This window comes from Falco cherrug, chromosome 7 (genome assembly GCF_023634085.1).
Source record: "Falco cherrug isolate bFalChe1 chromosome 7, bFalChe1.pri, whole genome shotgun sequence".
In the NCBI taxonomy this organism is placed as follows: Eukaryota; Metazoa; Chordata; class Aves; order Falconiformes; family Falconidae; genus Falco; species Falco cherrug.
Window position 1 is genome coordinate 31,022,941 of NC_073703.1, and position 17,431 is coordinate 31,040,371.

At 42.7% G+C, this 17,431-nt stretch overlaps 1 protein-coding gene across 1 annotated transcript in view; it reads left to right on the forward strand.

The window, feature by feature from the left end:
- The window catches only part of KCNH5 (potassium voltage-gated channel subfamily H member 5), a 160,206-nt gene that overhangs the window by 119,169 nt on the left and 23,606 nt on the right, over positions 1–17,431 (forward strand). The window contains exons 9-10 of the mRNA XM_055717136.1: positions 164–416; positions 11,105–11,301. Of these exons, the coding sequence (XP_055573111.1) occupies positions 164–416; positions 11,105–11,301 (450 nt within the window). The remainder of the gene's footprint in view (positions 1–163; positions 417–11,104; positions 11,302–17,431) is intronic.

Here is a 17,431-nt window from a genome sequence, read left to right on the forward strand (position 1 = left end):
AAGATAAAATTCCCACCAGAAGCTTTATGAAATAACTGGATGGGTGGATTTTAAGATCCACCCAAGCAGATCTTAACGTCCATCCATTAAGTTATTTCATAAAGTGCGCGCTGGCCTGGTGTCATATTCCCAGCTGATTATTTTTCATCTTTCTTTTATTCAGGTTCTCTCAATTTGCCCAAAGGACATGAGAGCAGATATTTGTGTGCATCTAAACCGGAAAGTTTTTAATGAACACCCTGCCTTCCGGCTGGCTAGTGACGGCTGCCTGCGAGCCCTGGCTGTGGAGTTTCAGACGATCCATTGCGCCCCGGGGGACCTCATCTATCATGCTGGGGAAAGCGTTGATGCTCTTTGCTTTGTGGTCTCGGGATCCCTAGAAGTCATCCAGGACGACGAGGTGGTGGCTATTTTAGGTACTGTGATCTCTATTGAAATGCTGGTGGTTTGGATGTATTTACCTTCTGTTTAGCTTTGAATGTTAACTAGTCTTGCCTGCTGTCAGCTGGGACTACAGGATGCTAGTGGTTGTCATAAGATGGAGATGTTTTGTCTCCAGGGATACTACCCTAGAAGCAAACCGTTCATCTTTTATGCCATTGGGAATGCTCTTTCTGCCCAGTATGGCTCACTGGTCACAGTTACAGTGTCTCTGAGCAGAAGAGAATGGCATCTGTGTGCTTGACATCTCAAACAGCCTGGCAGAGGAAATGCACATTGTTTTGTATTAGTCTCTCAGGAGGATTTCCATATTAACCTTCACACAGAGATTTTCATTTGTCTGTATTCTAGCCCAGAATAACACCCGCAAACAGTCTCTACAAGGAAGCAAAACTGTTGCTTGTGGTGAACTGGCTTTACAGAAAATAGTCTGATCTGACTATGCAGAGATAGGGATGCACCATCTATTCTGCAACAGTCATGAGAAGTCTGAGTAATGGGGGAGCTCCAGTTAATCACCCCATTACCTCACAGTAATGTCTGGTTTGCCAGCAGTGGGTGGGAAAGAGCCTAATGCAGAGTCCTCAGTAACTCATATGGGGTTAGGAAGGGTATAGCAGATGGTGGGAATGAGCGGTCAGTACAGGTGTTGAGGCAGGAATCATCCTCAGAGGCAAAACATCGTAGAGAAAGAACAGGTGGTTCTGCATGAAAACCATCCAGAGTCTGTCTTGCCTGTTTAAAATAGACCCGTTTATTGTAGAACTTGTCTCCTGTTGAATATTGGCCATTTGCCTTCCCTTAACCTGGATCTGTGGCTCCCTTAGGGTAAACCCAGTGGGTGGCCTTGCCCTAGGGGACCTGTCACACCCCACTGAGGCTCTGTGCCGCTTCTTCCCTGTAAGGGTGGCTCCAGCAGGCTCCACGTATCTCCTGGGGATGATCACAGGGACATGAAGGTTACGCTTGGGAGTTGCACTGGCTTGTGGGAAGAGGACAGACATGGGGAGTCAATACTGGTCATGAATCAAGGCTTCAGCTCCTTCCTAGCTGGCAGCAAGGGGGAGGAGAGGAGAAACGAGGAAAAGTGTGTAGCTGAGGGAGACTCCTGATGTGTTACTGTACAAGCCTGTGTGCGTGTGTCCTGCACTGGGGTGGGACTGGGTAGTGTGCAGGTGTGTGGATGGGACTACATGGGGATGGCTCCCTGAGGGCATAACCCAGGTTTGGAGAGTATAAACTCAGGAAAATGCACATCCATGCTCTTTCAAAATACCTCTTGTAGCTTTCTGTATTCCAGTATATACTAAGGTTTTTAAAAGAGAGATTTAATGTAAGAATGAATCTGTTTCCATATTCAGGTGTGAAGTCATTATGGTGAAAGCTCCTAAATCTGCAGTTCCCATAGTAAAATATTCCTTGTATTTCAGCTCACTGGACCATTTCATTCTTATTATTAATCTCAGTGACGATATCTTATACTTGCTTACAGCTATTTAAAAAATAAAAGCTTTAAAAGCAGCAGCATTTAAACAAATAAATGGTTTTCTGGGTATTACAGTGAAACTAAGCAATAAATGTGTAATTTACTGAACTAGAAGCCATCACTAAATGGATTACATGCAAAACTTCATTGCATTTACTAATTAATATTGTTTTTGGAATGACAGTAAGATCTTTTTGTTTCTACCTTGTAGATATGTTATTCTCCATTTGGCTGGAGAGACTTTTAACCATATCTAGTTAAAGTAAATTACCTTTAATTACTGAAAGTGCCTTCGATTCTGCCGTGGCTGCTGACAGGCGATCCCATGACTCAGAGCTATGTTCATTGTGTACTACAGGGATTGGCAGAATGTGTAAATGTAACTTAAATCAAGATAAACTGCTTCCTCTAGTCATAGAGTACACTGAAGAGTTTTTTCATACTGTGACAGATTGTTTAACAGAATTGTGAACTGAGTAACTATGAGATGTCGTAGTCTAAAAATTCACTTATGGAAGAAAACCTCTCCCAGATGTAGTTGCAGAGACATTTATAGTGGCAGCTGTGGTACCTGAAAGAGTGACTGCAGATCAGATGGTGAAGAATATAATTTTTATCAATCTGTTCTGCCTTGAGAAGTTCAAGCACAAGGGACGGGAATCTGCCTAAGGGGGAGACAACATTTAAAAACCTCTGCCAAATGTGAAAACCTCAGTAGCCTGCTTTGAGTATTCCAAGCTTCTGCTGTCACACTGGGTTCCCAGGGAAATTCCGCTTACGGACTTGTACTACCAGTCCGTCCATCTTCTCTGTCCCCCAGCAGTAGCCTAGAGTGGCAATGCGATAAGTATCCTTTGGAAACCTATCCTCATTAATTTTCTCTGTGGGAGCAGGAGCATGGCAGGACATGCTGTCCTAAGTTTTTCCTAAGTTTGCTTTGGAACTGGTACTTAGCGGTTACTGTTTTAAAGTGTAGTGTTATTTAATATGGTAGTGTTATTTGCTTTGCTTGGAGAAAGAGAGAGAATGTGTCCTCTTTTTTTTTTTTTTGACTATACTCACCCACAGATGGAAGTTTTGATGTATTCTTAAACGTGGAATATCCTAGAAAAGTGAATCACGTAGGGACACCAAAACAGAAGAACAGGCATCATCCATCTCTTACATTCATGTGTCTGTCCAAAGTGCAGGGCTTCATCCTTCCTTGAGTCCCAGCATGAATCACTCTGCTATGTTGCTGCTTTTTTCCCTTCTCCATCTTCCCTTATCACATTCCCTTGCCTCACAGCCATGGTGAGTTGGCACATCCAGCCTCCCTGCCTGCCGAAAGGGTGTCCTCGAGGGACTTGGCATCCCATCCAGGTGCTTCCTGCACACCTCACGGTGGGGGCAACCATTCTTTAGTTCAGAGGCATTTTTCCTGGATCAGTGGCCCCAGCTCTGGCATTTCTTGTGCTTGAAAGCAGGTGAAACCCAGTGATTGACAGGGAAACTTGCATCACTGTGACATTTTGTTCTCACCTGGTTTGTTTTGTTCTCATTTGTGTGTAATTAAATGCCCAACCCCAACTGCTGCAGTAATCAGCATTATAGAAATCGGTACGGTAAGAGAATGAATCCAATTGTAGAACCACAGTTTATAGAACTTATTAATGAAGATACCTAGGTGCCCCATTACGTTCCCCTCATTAGTTGTCTCCATTTCTTGAGGACAGTCTCCCATTTTTTGCAAGTAGTTGCTGCTTCTCTAGCAGAGAATGCACCACATGCAGAGCTGGTGTGATGGGGTGCTGCTTTGCTGGAGAAAACAAGACCCAGTCGTTCTAACATAACTCATCTGCAGTTGCCAGGATAATAGAGAAGGGCAGGCAGTCATGTCTCCAATTATCAAAACTTTCCTAGCAAGCGAGGTGACCCTGAGAAGGCACGTCAGTAATTTTCCACCATCTCAAGCAGGAGTAAACAATTTAACTGCCACTGCTCTGCATAGGGAGGTGTTATCAGCAGAGAAGGCTCAGGAAGGACCGGGGGTTTGAAGTCCCCCAGGCTAATGAAACAAGACATCTGCTAGCAGAGGACACCTAACAATTCACCCAGCTGCAATTAACCTGAATTTGCTCCTGGCGAGGAGTTTCACGTAAGTGGCAATGCCAACAAAGTGTCTCTGGAAGCTGCTTTCCAACTCCCACTATTTGCACAGCTGACTGTATAAGTTGTATGGTAACTTAAACCAGGCAGATTGATTAACAAGGTTTAAAGAAGTCATTTTTGCCAGCAGAAAAATAATGACACACCACGTTTAGATGTCGATTGTAGGAATTGATCAAAAATCCTGCTCGAACTGCATAGCAATAAAAATATATTGAGTAGTAAAATCCTATTGGGGGCTGCTGCTGAATGGATTCAATTTTGATAGTTAAGCCAGAATAAATATCGATTTGATAGCTCATGTTTCAGCCACACTTAGGGTCCTGATCCCGTATGTATTCAATTAAGTTATTTGCCTTCATGTGTTACATGTTAATTCTCAGCATGTTCTGCATATAGTCCCAGAGCAACTTGTCATTTATTTGATTTATTTTTTTTAGGCAAGCCAGAGTTTCACTTATTGCAGGTCTGATTCATGAATTATTTCCAATGTTTGGTCTGGGAAGAGGTTATTACGCAGTATCAGAGTTAAGGAAAGCAAGAGCACAAGTGACATGTTATCTTTAATTTGGTATGGCAGCTGAAAATAGGGGTGAGTCTTTCTGCTCTTAATCGTATGTCTGTTTGGAGGTCAGTAGATTAAGTGATCTACCAAATCACACAGAGGAAAAGTCAAGTGTAGCAGCTCCCATTTAGGTGAGCAGGAGATCCATCCAGGCACTCCATAGCTCTCGTCTGTTTGGCATTAATAATTTGGGAAAGGAAGGGAAAATTGCATCAACTTTGAATTTCCTTGGTGTTACACAGCCAGGCACGTGTGTGATGCACTGTATGAAGCACGTGCCTTGGAGTAAGTCATGTATTGCAGATCTGGGTTGGCATACATAGTACCATGTAAGATTTAGTCCTACTGATGCTTGTTCAAAAGTGTTATTAGTTCTCACTGAAGGGAACGTTCAATTTTTCACATTATTTTATAAATTTAAAATATTTTTGTCTCTGTCTGCATGATAGTTAACTTTAATAAGAAGTATCAATCTTAATTTAGTGCTAGCCGGTGTGTTACAGATGTGCTCTTGCAGCCTCCAATGTCGGAAAGATTCCTTTCGCTGAATTGAAGTGTTTCTGAATTAGACCTGCACGCTTCAGTGCCAAACCCGAGAACTCAAAACTCTTGGCAGTGCAAGAAAAGGAAAATTATTTTAAAATAATGTGACATATTTCTATAAAATCAGACTAATGCTTTTAGGCAGTCTGGTTTGTCTTATGAGTTTTGAAGTTGGTGGGAATGGTCATGCTTTCAAGTTTATTTCCTCAGTCAGGAAGGATAGAAACTTATTTCTGTATAAAATCAAAATGGAAATATCCTGTCTCCAGGAGCTGGGGCTTCCAGAAAAAAATGAAATACTAGACTTGCACTAAAAATGAGAGAGATGAGGGGAGAGTATCTATACAGACCTTTTGCTCTTCTTGCAGCAGTCCTGAATGCTGTATGAAAGGTAAATTTCTTCTGTGTTTCTGTGAGGATATGGGGAAGTTTGCATTGAGTTAAATAATGCAAAGTACCTTTGCCAGTGTGGACTTAGATCTTTGGCACAGTCTCTTGTTACTGTTTCTTTACTGACTATTTTGACCATCTTTCAAATGCTAGGAATGCTGTTCATCATTCTGCCCTTGCACAGTTTAATGTGCAGTCCTGTAGAGCTAGATTTCTGACTGGTCAGTGCTCAGCTCTGATCTGATTTTCAAGGGAGTTCTGACCCTTATAGATGCCCCAGAAAAGGCTGAAGTTTTGGCTAAAACGTTCACAGAGGCAAGGAGACCTCTCTGACAGGGCAGTAGTCGTCTCTGCACATTGTAGGCTGTGCTTACAGGAGGCAATGACAGCCCAAACGGCAGGAGGCAGCTGATGAATTTGCACCACTACATCACCCCCATCTTCTCAAGATCCCCTCTTCGGGTATAAACAGCTGTATCAGCTAAGTCCAGACATACAGCCAACCCTGTCTCCAAAAAAGGCCAACAGCTGATGTGTGGCAAAGAGTAGGCAGGTGAAGTAAGCAAACAGTGATACTTCCCCAGAATATTCTCCGAGCCTCCACTGAATTGTGTTTCAAGGTCTTCCTCACCCAGACGGAAATCTTTTGTGTTTAGTAGCCACAGATGGATTTTATTTCATGAATACATCCCATCATTTTGTAAACTTACACAGCCAGCCCCCATGTGCCATGGGAAGCAGCTGCAGAGCTTCCCTACTGGCTGAACCGTCACAGAGCTGTGTGCTGCTCTGGGTAGCAGAAGCTGATTCCCTCCTTGCTTATTGGATTTTTACATCCATTTGAGATATGTCTATTCTGCAGCCAGAGGTTTCACCATAGATGTATAGACATAGGCAGGTGTATTTGTACAAGTATACGTACCAGTATATGTAGTTATGGGTGCAGGGGCTTGATTATTTGGTCACTGACCTCCACTTCTGTGCATGCTGCCATCAATTCATGGCTATCAGTACCCGAGCTGATTAGATGAACCTTTTCTCTGTATGATACAGTTTATGTGATTCTGCAACAACATCAGACTTTGTTTTTCATAAGCAACAGAAGATTTGAGCATATCATAACGGAAAGCCTACATTATTCATCGTGTCTGGCTTTTGCTAGTGTGACTGATGGGACTTTGAAGATGTTTTAAAATGGGAGGAAGGGTAGTTGGCCGATTAGCTGAGACTGCACAGCACAGAAAAACACCTTATCACCTTAAGAAGTCTTGGTCCCTTTTATGTGTTTTTCCTCAGTGCTGTTTTCCACCAAGAATTTATTCTTCCACTGCCAGCCCAAGCTTTCTTCCAAAGGCCTCATCAAATTCTCATGTCTGCTATGATATTTCTTAGCTAAGTTTTGTTTTTGTCCCCATCTAGAGAAGGATAAATTTTGCCTTTACATAGGTATATATGGCTTCTGAGATGCTATTTCTCCCTGAGATGTCTTTTCTCCCTGAGTCCAAGGACTTTTTCATTCCCTTCGCAAGCTCCTGTGGAGTTTCATAAGGCCCTTAAGATTTTTTTTTTTTTTTCTGCCTGAAAGGTCCAGGTGTGAGCTGCTGGCAAATGGCAAGTCAGTCCTTGCTGCAAGGCTGCAGAGAACATCTGCCCCTGCCCCCCTCTTCTGTATGGGAGAGTTATCATAACATAAAAAATAGAATAGTGTATAGAAATTTCATTATATATTATATAGTTACATACCATATGATTGTCTATAAATATATATACAGATATGTGTGAATATATACATATATTTTATGTACAGGCATACGTACATAATACCCCAGCAAATTTTTAGATTCCTACCAGTGTAGCTATTTCAGCAAAAATTATACCTGTCACCAACACCCTGCACATGTCCTCCTGGCTTCAATGGTTCTTTCAGTCCCCAAATCCTTACACTTATATTCCTGCCAGCTTTAATCCAGCAGTATCCAAATCCTGACTCTCCTCTTCCCTTTCCCCATACCAAGTGTAAAATGTATGTGAGTGGGTCCCACTCTTAATTCATGGCATTCCTTTTTTCAGTGGCGCTTTGAGCACTGTGAGAGCAAGGACTTCCCAGAGCTTCACCTCTACTCAGGAGGAGTATTAAGACTGCTCAGGGCTCAGCAGTGCAGATTTGGGAGGTAACATCCTGGGGCCTCAAGGAATCTCGAGGGAGAGGCTTTGAAAAGTCTGCAGGCTGCATCAGCCCCAGGCACCTCTGGATTCCCAGCTCAGCCCCGGGCTTTCCCTGGAGGCATGCACATCATGCAAGTGTACAGCGCATCCCTGCCTCCAAGTAGCTGGTGTTTCAGACCTACCAGTTAAATTTTCTGTTGCAACTCTGAAAGTTGGTGGGTTTTGGGTTTTTTTTTTCATTTAGTTGCATTGTGTAAAATTAAACTTGAATGAATAATTACCGCGTTTTACTCGGTGAGCTAGAGTTAATAGGGATGAAGTATAGTACATTAATCTCTGGGTTTATGAGAAAAGACGTGTTGTTTTGATGAATCTGGTTTGGTTTGTTTTCATTCAGTACATTCCTTAGCACATTTATAACAAGCAAAGGAGACTAAAAAATGTGTGGGGGAAATGTCAAATTCAAGAACCCTTAAACGCTTCCAAGATTTTATACTTTCTGATGAGAATAAACCACAATGTAGTAGGAGTTTACAGCTTCACCATTCAAATCCAGTGACTGATGGCTTATGGAGGAGTGAATAGGTGCAGTTCGTCATGTCCCAACCTTCCTGAGGGACCAAGTGCAGTTCCTCACGGAACTGAAGACAATGCAATCTTCTCAGGTTTATGAATGGTGATTTCATCTGTCTGTGCTTTGGGTACACACTCTGTAACACCCCAGCATGCAGCGTTTCATTGTGGGAATCCACTGCTTTCAACCTCTTGGCTTAAATTTACTATGTATAACCTTACATTTGGAAAGAAAATGAGTATTTTGCTCACATTTCAGTGGGAAAATCATAATAGTCCCTATTATTGAATTCTGACTCTTTAACTGCACTCCACAGCCACTGAAAGCAGGACTCAAGTCTATCCTGTGTCTGTCTCAGCGAGCAAATCCATTAAGCAATTTTGTGCATTTCAGAAATGGTCTATTTCCTATAAATTATTTAATTGTGATGAGTATGTCTGTAAACCACGTTTTGAACTTTGCGTATAGACAAGGACAATTAACTGCAGAGGGTAATTTCAAAACAGTATATTGGATAAATGATATGTTATTAGGAGGTGCTCTGTGATAAGGAGAGCATTTTAAAGAACTCATTTTAGAAATTATAGCAGCTATATTTTGCATTGTAGTTAATTTTAATTACATCAAAATATGTAGAATTAAAAGCGGTTAAATGAGAATGCAGTTATAACCTTTCTAAGGTATGATTCTGCTCTGTAGACTTTTGTTAGAAAATAAAAACAAAGAAATGAAGATAAGGACTTGCACATTTTATTTTACTCTGCATGAAAAATGTTAGATAAGTTTTACTGGATACAATACCTAAAGAACAAATGGAAATAGAGAAATAGAGCCTCTGACCCCAAATAATAAGGTTGGATAAATTATTTCTCTGGTCTGTGTTCCCAAAATAGAGTTGAGTGAAACGTTACAAGTTCTTAAAAGAGGGAATATTAAAATGGATTACCTTTTTTATCCCAAAACTATAAAATCACTAACCTTCCCCAAGGGGCTGCTTGAGGTACCTGAAATCAATAGCAATACCACTACTGACTGATTTTAGTTTTCTTTTAATAACTGCTAAAATAAAGAACTGGATATCATTGGGGTCTGAAATTAAAATTACCCTTTTTACCATGGTTTCTGCTTCAGGATTTGAGGTGTCAGCCTCAAACCACCCACCATGCCTCTTGCCCAGCCCATGGCTGGTAAGCAGCCAGGAAGCAAGAGGCAACTTTTCGATGCTTCAGGGTGCTTTCTTTTGCTGCCCCTACTTCTTCTCAGAGCAACCATAGGGTCCAAACCTGAAAGCGTATCTCCAGTCTGCACCCGTGCTGGTGTTTTGGCTGGGTCAGGAGTGTGATTTTGAATCATCCGACTTGTTCTGCTTTGGTATCTAGCACAGCTGTCAGGGGATGTGGATTCCTTGCAGAAGAAAGGAAGCTGGGATACATTGGAGCACATCCCATGCACTTCCACCCCTTGGAGTTCTTCTGTCTGTGGGACGGGACTACAGCTAGTTCTAGTCCTCAGAATGTGCAGGTCCTCAGCATCAGGTGTTCTACTGCCTACCAATGTAGAAATAGCCTTCAGGTGTAATTTTCACAGCTCTTTGACATTATTTATACATGCAGGTGTCCAAGGTGTCAAAGCCTTTCTTACTCGGCAAAAAATTAAATACAGACTGAAACATAGGCCTCTACTTGAGTAGATGTGTTTGGGCTTAGAACTAGACTTCTGGGTGTGTTTAAGATATAGAGCTGGTTATTCAGAGATGAAAATTCTCAGGGAGGTTTTTGGTGGGTTTTTCAGTTGCTACACACTGGATTAGAAATGTTTAAACATCCTTTAGAATATGGTCCTTGGGCCTTGGAAGCTGGCTGTTCACCCCACTGCAAAGCTGTGGCGGTGTAGGAATGTAGACATCATAGAGTTTTGGTAAGAGCAGGGTTCCTAAGTCACTTAGGAACAGACCCTCAGAAATATTCCATCACCTGAACATTAGTTAAGTGCTTATTATATTCAGGAGCCTTTGAAAAATCCATTGCCTGTATCTTCAGCTACAAGGAGACCTTTACAGTCTGCCTTTCATGCTTTGTGACACTTCACAGAGCAAACTGTAAATACTTCAAAAACCTGGGGCTACTGCTAAGGGTACCAAAGTTCCTCAGATAGGTTTAAAACTTTTACCCCTGTTGACTTTCACAGTTGGGAGCTTATGCTAGAATAATTGGAAGCATCATTTGTGTGCTGAAGACCACTGCGTAAGCATTACTGGAGTGCTGTGTCCAGTTCTGAGCTCCCCAGTTCAAGAGGGACTGGGAACTGGAGAGGTTCCAGCAGAGGGCTGTGAAGATGATGCGGGGACTGGAGCATCTCCCTTCTGAGGAAAGGCCGAGAGAGCTGGGGCTGCTTGGCCTGGAGAAGAGAAGACTGAGAGGGGACCTTAGCGCTGTATGCGAATACCTGAAGGGCTGGTGCCAAGAGGACGGGGCCGGGCTCTTTCAGCGGTGCCCAGCGACAGGACAAGGGCCAACGGGCACAAACTGCAACACAAGAAGTTCCACCTGAATATGAGGAAGAACTTCTTTACCTTGAGGGTGACCGAGCACTGGCACAGGCTGCCCAGAGAGGCTGTGGGGTCTCCTCTGGAGACATTCAACCCCCCCGGACGCGGCTCTGCGCAGCCTGCTGTAGGTGACCCTGCTTTAGCAGGGGGTTGGGCTGGGTGATCTCCAGAGGTCTCTTCCAACCCTGACCATTCTGTGATGCTGTGATTACCTTTTAACAAATTTTTCCCATTGTTTTTCAGGTAAAGGTGATGTGTTTGGTGATATCTTCTGGAAGGAAACCAGTCTGGCCCATGCATGTGCCAACGTACGGGCTCTGACATACTGCGATTTACATATTATTAAACGAGAGGCGTTGCTTAAAGTGTTGGACTTTTATACTGCTTTTGCAAACTCGTTCTCAAGGAATCTCACGCTCACCTGCAATTTGAGGAAACGGGTAAGGTGACAGCTCTTATTTTCCCCTTTCTCTCACCAAGAGATTGCACGCTCTTGCAGACTGTTTGCAGTGTTTAACAGCCCCCAATTTACTCTTGATGTTTTCAGGTCATTGCAGATTAACTGGCTTTTCAATAAATGTAGTTGCTGTTTGTTAATGGTGTCTCAATAAAAGTTACCCATAGATTTGCAGTTCTGAGTAGTCCTAGCAGGGTGAGATATGAATTACATTTCTTTTCATTTTCTTCATAGTTGCTGGGTTTTGGATCACTGCCCACCCCCCCACCCCCCCATCCCTATTGTATAACATATAAAGTTGTATCTTAGAGTCTAATAGAATCCAGATTCTGGATTCTTAGAGGTGAGGTTTAGTTTCTCACCTGCTAAGATATAGGTCACAGGACAGATAGGTGGATCTGCATGGCATAGACCAACTAAGAGAAATTCATTGATGTTAAATAAGTAAAATGTACTCAGCAAAAGTATTGTATTAATACCTGCTTCTCTCATTTGCACGGTTTAGAATTTTAATATGGCATGGTTAATAAAGCTTGGTAGCGGTTTTACATTCACAGCTCACTTCTTATGCCCTCCTGCTCATTTTATAATCAATCAGCAATGCTCACTATCCATTAGTCCTTTCAAAGAACACTCTATCTAAAAATTAATTAGCTATAAGGATGTACCTTGAAAACAGGTTAAGGGATTCTTTAATTCACATTGCAGCTGCAAATTTTAATCTTTATGATGTTTTTTTTAAGATTGATGAGGGCTATATAAATTTCATTTGCATAGAGAAATCTCATAACAATGATTTATAGATTACTGAGCATTAACTGTGATCCTGTAGCTGTTGAAACACATTTTTCTGCAGCTGTACCTTGGGCATCTCACCCGATAATGCACAAGGCTACCTCACTATTTCACAAGACAGTTTCAGCCTCTGCAGTAACAGGAGTTCAACACAACTAGAATTTTACTTTTTTGAGTCTAATTTCTCTCTAGGCACCGGAGCATGTTATAAATGCTTCTTTCAAAGCAGGTTTATTTTTTAGTGCATCCCTTGTGCTCATTAATATACCAAGTATGGCACAAAATACCCATCGCAAAAAGCAGATGCAGTGGAATTACAGTCGCCCTCTGTATGAGCTGGAGCCTGAAAGAGCTGGATTGTAATCAGATTTGGTTCCAGTTCGTTAGCTTACCTCTGACTTGAAAGTTGTTAACTCTGCTTCAGACCTGAAGAGGGGCTTTGGGGCTTGAACACTGGTTTGGGGTTTCTAGCTTATCACTTCTCTGTTGTTAAGGTTTCCTCCAAACCTTGACTTCAGCATCACCCCCTTGCCATCTTGCCTACCTGTGATGTGCCACCAGCTACAGTCCCACAAAGACAATTCTGCTCATGCATTGCTGACAGTGATTTCATGGGACAAGATAATGCCACATACATTGTGCCAAAATGTATTCTTTCCTTCTTAAAACCTGTGAGCCTGTCCATACAACTCCCTCCCTGGGACTTCCCCTCCCCCATTAGCCGTGACATGTTTGTACACAGCGAAAACATGTACATATCATTTCCTGACAGGGCAATGTGCTGGAGTTCAACTCTGTAGTCCAGGGATGTATATGGGGAATAGGTTCCTGGCTGGGTTTTCATGTATTTTCTTCTCTCCCATGCACCTTTTTTAAGGAAAATTGGTTCCCTTGCAGGGCCCTGGCATAGGGAGTCACCCAGGTAGAAGCACTGGTGGAGCTTAGGTCCCCAGTACTCTAGCTCAGTGCTAGGTACAGGGACTTTGCCACAGGGACAGTGACTCAAAGCAAGAAGGTACAGCATTTCTAAAAGAAATGTTAGATTTTGCAGAAGGAAGGGAAATGTTGGTTGGGCGCATGTGTGAGCATACCATGAGAGTGGATGGAGACTCAAAGAAAGGTTGTGTCAGTGTGGTACATGCAGGGTGGAGTTCATTTCACTAAAAGTTGGATGGTAATGTCCAAGCTAGTCACCAGTCTGGTTCTGGTTCCTCCAGAAGGCAGTCATCAGGCTCCTCTTCAGTGCCCAGTCTGTGATGATAAAACTATCCCCTTTCTGTTGACTTTTGAGAGAGTCCATGATCGCCAGCTTTTAAATACCGAGAGTACATCAGATGGACTCTACCTACGATGTCTCCTACAGTTTTACTCAAGAACTATTTTGCAAGGAGTCTCACTTCTAGTATTGCAGTAAGATCTGCTGAGCCAAACCTGCTTTGCAGAAATTCTGTGTACTGTTCCTGGGCATGAAATAGATCATGCTGCTTTCAACACCAGGGACACAAGCTGAGTCCTGTTACATAAAGTTGTTCAGGGGATTGTTTCAAACCTCGTATCTGCTGCAAGTGTACGTGATTCCCTGTTGGGCACAGAAGTGTTTGATGGTAAGTTCATCTCTTAGGAAAAGCAGTGCTGTCCAGGACAGTTCCATCAGGCGAACAGAAAGCAGTTGTTCAGGCAGTGAGACTGGGCTGACAGGGCTGCACTGTACTGCAGCAGTTTGTGCTGGAGTCATGTAATCTAAACGGAAAGAAAATCATTGTCTCCTTTAATTGATTTCAATAGAAATATACTTAGCACTTTTTCTACACAGTCATCACTCATAAGGTTTGACATTTAATTATAGCACAAATACACTTCTTGCGGTTCTGTGCTCAAGAAAATGGCTGTTCTCACTGTCAAAAATATATAGACAGAATTATTCTTTCCTCAGGTCTGCTCTTCAAAATATGTATATATTTATGTGGGTGCACACACACACACGTTTGTGCTGCACTGTCCCTCAACCAGCACTTAGATGTAGCCCATAAACTGCAAAAAATTTAGATGCTCAAAAGGCTAATAAATTAATGATACTACTGAGCACAAAAGGTTAGTTCCACATGACAGGGTAGAGAAAGTCTCAGTGAAGTGGGAAAATAATGTTTTCTCACTCCCAAACAACATTTAGAGGCCTGGCATGTTGAATGACCTATTTAAGGCATCTGCTCAGCATACTATTATCAGCTCTGGATTTTTGTTGTCTTTTTTTTTGTGTTAGGTAGCTCAGCCATCACACTGCATTTATGAGCCCATAAAGTGAGCGTGCCTGCTAGCTTTTCAACCTGAAGTCACCTCTCCTGCCCAGGGTGGTGAGGTGACTTTTAATCTGTTATTGCAAAGTGTTGCAGCATATCATGTTTCATGCTCTAAAATCTTTATGGCATGTCTAACGTCACTAATGCACACTCCAAGGCAGAACCAGGACTTTGAAGCTTTTCTCCCAAACAAGGAAAATAATTAATCTGGAAAGATATTCTTTAAAATCACAATGAGATGACATAGTTGCCTCTGAGGACTGAAAGTTATAAAGCAGTGTTTGGGATGAGTCTTCAAAGAGTTAATTACTGCCTTCTGATGTTGGAAGAGGATATTAATAATGTCTAATTCATTAAGTGCCTTTTAAGATTTCACACAGCTGGAGGAGGATTTCTGCAAGCCTGAGCCATGGAGCTTGGCCTGAGGAGAGGAGCCAAGGCAGACCTCTAGGAACCTCAAACCCGTATAAAGAATGTGCATCTTATTGATGGTCAAAGTTCAGGAAGGAGGACCTACATCAAGCTACCAAATATGTTGTCACAGAAAATAAGTGTTCAGCTGAAATATTTTTAAAGGTTTTGTTTTTTTAAAAACTTTTCTCATCATTGCTTCCATTTGCATCAGCTAATACACCACCTCCACCTAACTGCTGGACCAACACGGTCTGCGCCAGTGTAGGCAAAAACAGAACTGAAATTTTGGCTTCTTAATTCACAGCTAAAATTCTCCTGTGCCTCAGTATAGGAAAGATTTTCACCACAGCTTTTAAAGTACATGGTCATATACTACTGTTTTCTACCACGAGCAAAATGAGCTGTGTTAAAGAAATGAGGCAGGAGCAGCCAGGGAAGAGGACAATTGTTTGTATAGGACCTCTGGTGCATTTGCTCCTGTAAGGTGTGCTGGAGAATGAGCCAAGGAGATGGTAGGAGAAAAGAGTGCCTTTAAGGCAGTGAAATACTGCCCGGAGAGGCTCAGTCCTTTTCCCTGTGGCCCTCTTAAAGCCAAGGACACCGTGAGCGACTGATGTTATCTAACTCCTCCAGTACACTGTGAATCTCTGAGGCTTTTTAGCGGGTGAGTTCATTAGACTGTCTTCAACACACGTCCTGTTTTTCTTTCTCTTTCGGAGTAGAATAATTTCTTTTTAAATTGGCTTTCTGGTTTTGCTTTAGGTTTTAATGAATCACATGCAGTTTGTTGACTGAATCACTCATTTCTGTGTCATGTAGTTTTTAGAAAGACTTCATTTTAATTTGAATTCTGCATTCATGTCTCCTAAAAGTGAAGGTTGTACCAAGGTTCATTCAGGATCCCCCTTTTTCATTTTTAAGGCTCTCCAGATGGCGTGCTAGATTAGTGAGTGTCCTGATGCAGAAGCAATGTCAGAGGCAGAAAGCATTGCTTTGTGTATTGGGCCTTGCTCCTGAAGGTTGCACATGTTCTGGTGAACCTGAGGACTTTCACAGGTTTTGAGCTCTGTAAGCCATTCACAATTATGGCAGCTTAATTCAGAGCTGTTTACACTTTGCCAGCTGGCACTCGCATTCGGTCCTGATCAGTTGTGGGGAGTGATTTGCTTACATAGAAAGAGATCTGAGCATCATTCCTGGGTGACTCTGGCAAGCAGAAAGCTGTGAGTTGACTCTGAAGCGGGACATGCTGAGCCTTCTCTGCCCAGTGGTCCATCTGCACTGCCAGGTCCATCATCCATTTTCACCTTTTTTTGGTCTATTATTGGAAACTTTTTCCATGTGGGACAGCGATGGTGGCAAAACCTACCTGGGAAAAACAAGTTTTTCCATCACTATTAATGAAGACAAGTAGGGGAGAAAAACATGCTGCTTAGAGAGCTGCTGTGACTGATAATGTAGATCAGCTGGTGAGGGCTTCAGTGAGGACCTGGATCCCTGTCATGTGATAGGGGCTGTGCCCACCCCTAGGCTGGTACTTGGTCCTCCCCTATCTGTCACTCCTGGTACTGTCCTCTTGCACATGCAGCTTATTTTTCTGCTGGTTTGAGCCAGTGACAAGGGTCCCAGGGAGTGCAGGATCATGCCTCTGGAAGGGCAGATCCAACAGCTCAATTTCATGGCTCATATGGCCAGCAGGCTACTGGCGTGACTTAACGCAAGTTTATTTGTAACCCAATGACTTGCTCAAGCCTATTGAAAATTAATTTGATTGACTTCTTTATGGCAGTATGTATGGTGTGTTGCATTTCCCTGTCTGTATCTCTTCAGGGATTCAAAGCATCTGCAGGCTGGGCTGATACAGCTGGCTGCTTGCTGACCCTAGCCGAGGCAAGGGGACATGGAGAGTTCCTCAGCCAGGCATGCTGATGCCCCTCGTCACTTCTCCAGGGCAAAGCACGGAATGACGTTAGTCATAGCCCATGGCTGTGCTGCCCGTGACACCGTGTTTGGGTGTTTTTCAGCTCTTGCTTCATTACTGCAGTAACAGGCAATTCTCTGGTGACCATGACAAAGGACACCTTTCTCAGCTGTGTAAGCCAAAGCTCTCACCTCTTACTTTTCCTTCTCACTCTTTCATCACCTATAACTCCAGCAAAAGCATTGCACATTAGTCCTCTCTCTTTTTTTTTTTTTTTTTTTTTTTTTTTTTAAGTGATAGGGTCAGTTCAGTTGGGGTATAAAGGGCGTACTTACCTCCTCGTGCTCCCTCTGTAGAGCTCACAGGCTACCCTTGCCTTTAATTTCACCAAATTCCTTTCTCCATCTCCATGTGAGAAAAGGATTGTTTTACCTTGTCTCAGGATGCTCCTTACCTTTCCTATCCTTCTCTGGTCTTCGGTTGTCTGGTTTTTTTCTTCTTTTGTATGAACATGCTGTCCCAGGAAATGAAGTCCTACAGCTATAGTTTAGCTGTAGTGACAGTTTAGCATGATTACAGAGCAAATAAGTTATACCCTCAAAATCAATTTGGTTTTGTTTTGTTCACATCTTAGCAGACTCTGCAGCCTCCGTTACGCTTGAAGAAGCTTTTGCCTCAGACAGTGT